The sequence below is a fragment of the Quercus suber genome, unplaced genomic scaffold (assembly GCF_002906115.3).
Source record: "Quercus suber isolate HL8 unplaced genomic scaffold, Cork oak 2.0 scaffold_315, whole genome shotgun sequence".
In the NCBI taxonomy this organism is placed as follows: domain Eukaryota; kingdom Viridiplantae; phylum Streptophyta; class Magnoliopsida; order Fagales; family Fagaceae; genus Quercus; species Quercus suber.
The window spans coordinates 403,223-409,485 of NW_027069770.1; the positions used below are offsets into that span (position 1 = coordinate 403,223).

A 6,263-nucleotide genomic window follows, 5' to 3' on the forward strand; every position below is an offset into this window, starting at 1 on the left:
ACGCCACTATAGGCCTTTTTCTCTGCATGCACAAATTAAAAAATCACAAAAAATGCCTATAGTGGCGTTTGACAAACGCCACTATAGGTCCTACACTTACAAGGGCCTATAGTGGCGTTTGTCAAACGCCACTATAGGTCTATTATAATTATAAAAGAAATTAAACCCAGCCGAAAAAAAAAAATTTAAAAAAAGTAAAAAAAAAAAGTGCCTATAGCAGCGTTTGTACCATGAGAAACGCCATTATAGGTCGGACCTATAGTGGCGTTTTTAAAAACGCTACTATAGGCCCTTAAAAACGCTGCTATAGAGTACCTATAGTAGCGTTTATATAAAACGCCATTATAGGACTTGCTAAACGCAGCTATAGGGTATCTATAGTGGCGTTTATATAAAACGCCACTATAGGGTACCTATAGTGGCGTTTTTGACAAACGCCGCTAAAAAAAACGCCACTATAGGCCAAGTTTTTTGTAGTGGTTGTTTGACTTTGGGCCATGTTGATATGTGATCAAGTGTGCAAGATTCAAGCTAGAGTGTGCAGAAATGTTTTTGAGGGTAAATAAACTAATAAAAAAAATATTAAATATATTAAAAAAATTTTTTGAAGTTACGGGTCAGGGAGTTTAATAGAACCCCCTAGTTCCACACCTGCTGTCATGGCAAACCCCGCGTTTTTTGTAGTGAGAGAAATACTAGAAAATGGTTGAAATTCACTCTATAATTATTCTCACAAGGAGAAATTATTAGGTCCACCAGGAGGACTACTGATGTCTTCCTCTCTGACCTCCCAACCAATAAAATACTGTTATTTATGCAAATGCGACATCATTTGGTAATTTTTATTTTTTATTCCTTATACTAATTAGGAAGCTCACACATACATTCGCATAGATGATATCACCTTATTGGTTAGAGAGGACCACATCAGCAATCCTCTCGGTGTAAATAATAATTTCTCTCCCACAAGGACTAAGCTTTATATAACAATAAATAAAATCCTAAAAACATAAATTAAATGAGTTTATCTTGGAAATAATCCTTCTTTTTTTTTTTTTTTTTTTGGGTACTCTAGGTCTGGGATACACTCAAACTTCATAATATTTATTATTTTGTGCCCAAACCCTTTTCTCTCTTCAATTTATTTATTTATACATACGTACGACGATAGATATACTAATATAAATATCAGAAGTTTGGTACCTTGATAATTCAATTAGTCTAGGAGGGCAAAATAAATAAGTAAGAGGTTGACAAGCCTGTGGCATGAGGTCCACCTAAAAAAAAAAAAAATTCTATTTTTATGTTTGTGTGTGTGTTTTATATGCAACTAAAATCATTTAATAAACAAAAAATCTTTTCCTCATAAGTAGAAAATTAATGACAAACTAAGAAATAAAAGTATAAGCCTTTAAGAAAAATTACCCATTTATTTTTATTTTGAATTAATTTCTTGCATATATGTGTATACATGTGTGCAGTGGTGAAGCAAAAAAATTTCTTTAGGGGGCCAATTTATATCTAACAAAATTATTAAAGGAAGAATTAGGGTTTTGTTAGCATTTGGAAGAGCCATGGATTGAGGAAATGGGCTAGATGAAATTTTTTATCATACAAATTTATTATTTTTGGGTATTTTTTTTTATCAATCTAGCTTGATTGGGTTTGACTATTATTGGACTAGTTAAAAAATTTGTGCAGCCAATTCTAAAATCTTATTTTTCAAGGGGGGCTAGTGATAAATTTTTTGTCTAATTTGTGATTTTTTTTTAATAGTTTATAGGAAATTTTAAAACGCCAGGGGGGCCATGGTTGCCCCTAGCCCCCCCTTGGCTTCGCCAGTGCATGTGTGTGTATATATATATCATATGAATTCTTATTATGCAAAATGTATTTGTAGTTACAGTAACAATGCAAATATACATAATTATTATCCATATGCAAATTTGTTTTTAATACTCTCTCTCTATCTCTCTCTCACACACACATAGACACAAATGATTTGGATGGGTAATAAAAAATTGATAAAGAAATAATGCATTAATGAAATTTAGTTTAAAATATATAATCTGATGTAGGTGTTTTTTGAAAAGTAGTTATGTAAAATAATAAAAAAGTAGGTTTATGCTAAAATATTCAGAATATTTGTACGAACTAATGAAAATATTCTAAGAAACTTAAATTAAACAAAATCTAATAAAAAGAGAACTTAAATATATTGACACTGCAATAACACACACACACACACACACACACAAAAATATGTGAAGTTTACAATTTCCTTCTATTAAAATGAAAATTCAACTTAAGTTTTCAATTTTTGTTGTTGCTATATTTTTGTTGTGTGCATAGCATTACTCAATTAAAAATAATTTTTTTCTTAATACTATAATTTTTATTGTGTCCATATATAGCATTACTCCTATTAACAATTTAACTCAACTCAATTTTTTTGTTGTTGCATTTTTGTTGTTTCCATTGCATTATTTTTTTTTTTTATTACTATAACTTTGTTTACACCTATTGGTCTTTGTAACTTTATTTTAGGGTGTTTATTTTTTTAGGGCATTCATTTTTTATTTGTGGTACACCAAAGAAAAAAAAAATTATATATAACTCTTTTTTGAAGGTCAATGTTCATTTGAATGTCAAGGGCCTTGTAACTAAATTAGCACATCCTTATCCATAAAGTGCTTGGGGATATAAAGGGAAAAATGTTCGAGTTATGTGATTAGTAGTATGTTGTAATTATCTCTAAAAAATGGTTCATTTGAACACCCTAATCATAATGTAGTGTGCAATTGCCTAGAATTGAACCCATAACAAAATGATAAATGCCAATAGATCATAATGTCAAGAAAAATGCTAAAACTAATAGTAATTTTACTACAAAAGGCTCAAGAGCCTAATATGATCATGAAAATTATTATTGCTCTTTCTATGCAAAGATACTATATTAGATTTGAGTAGTTCCATTAGACTTTTTGTGTGTGCAGGTTCTCATAATTTCAGGCTCCGAAAGCACATCTATTACACTAAAATGGGTACTGTCCCTACTTTTAAACCACCCATATGTGCTAAAGGCTGCCCAAGAAGAGCTAGAATTGCACGTTGGGAAAGATAAATGGGTGGAAGAATCTGATATTAGGAACTTAAACTACCTTCAAGCAATTATTAAGGAAACTTTACGCCTATACCCACTTGGTCCTGTCACAGGATTGCGTGAAGCTATGGAAGATTGTAATGTTGGTGGCTACTATGTTCCTAAGGGCACTCGTTTGATCATCAATATATGGAAGTTGCAACGAGACCCACGTGTGTGGTCGAACCCATCTGAGTTCGAACCAGAGAGGTTTATGACAACACATGCAAATGTTGATGTTAGGGGTCAAAATTTTGAGTATATTCCATTTAATTCTGGAAGAAGGTCATGCCCAGGACTTACATTCGGCATGCAAGTTGTTCATTTGGCACTGGCTTGTTTGCTTCAAGGATTTGATATCATGACTGTGGGTGGTGCAGAGGTGGATATGCGTGAAGGATCAGGAATGCATGTCTTAGTTGAAGTGTTGAATAAAGATTTGGCTATATCTTTATCCTTATCTAAACATATATATCCCTGTTGTTTGGGCTGCCATTACCAAATCTTTTCTTGAGAATACTAATTAAAAATAAATTTCAATAGCTCTTTTGTCTTTTAAATTTTTATTTTTTGTTTGAAAAAATATTTTGCTACCCACTCTTTTGAGATTGTATGAAATGACACTCCCCTTAAACAACAAACCTCGATAAGGTTAAATATAATATAAAGACAACATATACATTCATCCACATCTATACTGTGATTTCTCTGTGGAAACCCCATTAGGCTCCCTTAAATTGTTAGTTTTAATGCAACACGGGTATCTTCAAAATTACCACTTTACCATTTGTGATACTCGGCTCGGATTGCTAAGAATCAAGACAATCAAGCACATTTACCACTTTATATATAGATTTTAATTGAATTTTCAATTTTACGTCATATATCTTATTTAATTTTAATTTTGTGCAAAGTGAATTATTGAGGTAAAAATTGAAAAATTCAAATCCAATTAGATTATAAATTGGATTTCAATTGGAATCCAATTTTTTGCCACGTGTTCATCTAAGTTTTTAATTTTTGTAACATGTAAATTATTGAGTGCAAAAATTGAAAAATCTAAATCCATTTAAATTCTGAATCATATATATATATATATATCAGTGGAAGTTTGTTTGTATATATGGAGAGGCCAAAAAAAAAAAAAAAAAAAAAAAGGAAATGATCACAATGTCTCAGCACCACACAATACCTACGTCCTCGTAACGCCATAAATTCATGCAACATGGGCCTAGGATCCACAATTTTCCATTTGAATGGCCCTAATTTATTTATTATTGGACAAGGATACAAGAACTACATTCCAGATGTTGCTAACCCATTTTTTCCTTAGGCCTCAAGAGAACAAGCCTAGGGGCCCAGGTCTGCAAGCCGATGAAAACAGGTCGCAAACAATAAAACTCAATTCTGTAAAATAAATAAGCCACAGAAAATAGGGTCTGTAGTAGAAAAAAAGCTTTAAGAAGGACCCAAAATCTTCAAATCCAATGCAAAACAGTCCATATATGTCCTTATACGTTTACCCAAGCTCAACACCCAAATGAGCTAGTTATGCCTACATTAGCATTAATTGCCCTAGCACCCTCTCAGGGATTTTTTTTTTTTAATACCCAATGAAAAAAGAGTCCAAGTACATCAATATTCTTTTGTCCTCATATAAGTTTGTCATTCATTAAAAAAAAAAAAAACAAAATAATAATAATAAACGTCAATTGAAAACCTTACTTCACTAGTTTTATTGGGCATCAGTAACGATTTCTCTAAGGTTTCACAATATTTTAAAATAAAACTTATTTTTCTTCTTTTAGCTAATTACTTTTTAAATTTCACTTATATCATATTTCTTATTTAAATTCTATTTCATTTAAGGTTCATGTTAACGGATATTTTTAGGACATTTGTTAATAGATTATTTTAGGAAAGTTTTAGTATCATTTTTACGATAAATATAAAAAATTGTTTAAAAAAATTATTTACTTTTTTTTTTCTTTTTCCTATAAAAATTTTCTAAATCAATGCTCTTAGGATATATGTTAAATTTTCCCTTCATTTAAATGTTATTTGTTCTTTCATTTTTTATTATTCATTTCACTTTTCAAAACACTTACTTTACATTATCACTGTTACAAAAACACAAAAATAATAAATAAACGTTGAACAAAGTTTGGCTATAAACTTGATTGTAGTTAATGGTTAACATTTACCAGCCAAAGGAAAGTACCTTGGCTACAACTATGCAGCATTTGGGTTCATCAACTATGGTAATTTCTAGCTCAAGATGAGAAAGATGACCATGCTAGAACTCCTCTCTAGTCGTTGGCTTGATACACTAAAGAATGTGCAAGTTATTGAGGTTGACACTTTGATTAAAGATTTGTACACTCTTTGCAAGAGCAACGAGCCCAACAACCAAGCTAAGGTGGTGATTAGTGAGTGCATTGAGCACTTAACCTTCAATATAATTACTAAAATGATTGCAGGGAAGAGATATTTTGGTAACTTGAATGATGGAAATGATGAAGAGATATATGATGGAAATGATGGAGTATCCAACGCGGTAGCACCATGCCTTTCAAAAACATCATCAATAATTGAAAATGCTCTCTTTCTTATTGTCATTTGTTCTTTCGCAAAATCACGAGTACCCTAATTTGTACCATAGTATGGTTAGAGTCAGCATGCTAGTGATGCATTCAAGGGGCAGAAATAAAATAATTTCTTAAATAAGAATATGAACACAATAGTATGTTCACAAATTAAAACAAAATAAGTGAGTATTGAAATTTTGATTGATTAAAAATAGTATAAAATTGCAAACAGCTCCTTGCAATATGCCATTTTTTTGGTCCATGAATTAGAAGTATATTAACTAAATACTGTACAAAAGTACTGATGAAGCTGAGAAGTTTACCAATAAGTCACGTAGTGCTCTTTTCGCTTGTATGTTAACCTGCACGAAACAAAGGAAAAAACCTATCGAAGGGCACTGGTGTGGTGCCGGCCAAACACCCTCCGAAGGCTAAGTCAGAAAGTATTCTCACAACTCTAGAGTGCTAGAGAGGGTAAAATCATGCGTACCTTGGTTTGTGAGGGTATTGGGGCTTTTATAGTAGTATAAGGT

The 6,263-nt window shown here is 31.6% G+C and overlaps 1 protein-coding gene across 1 annotated transcript in view; it reads left to right on the top strand.

The window, feature by feature from the left end:
* The window catches only part of LOC112028265 (dimethylnonatriene synthase), a 10,416-nt gene extending 4,624 nt beyond the window's left edge, over nucleotides 1–5,792 (top strand). Inside the window, exons 3-4 of the mRNA XM_065782784.1 lie at nucleotides 2,997–3,566; nucleotides 5,415–5,792. Of these exons, the coding sequence (XP_065638856.1) occupies nucleotides 2,997–3,566; nucleotides 5,415–5,792 (948 nt within the window). The remainder of the gene's footprint in view (nucleotides 1–2,996; nucleotides 3,567–5,414) is intronic.
* Nucleotides 5,793–6,263: the final 471 nt, after the last annotated feature.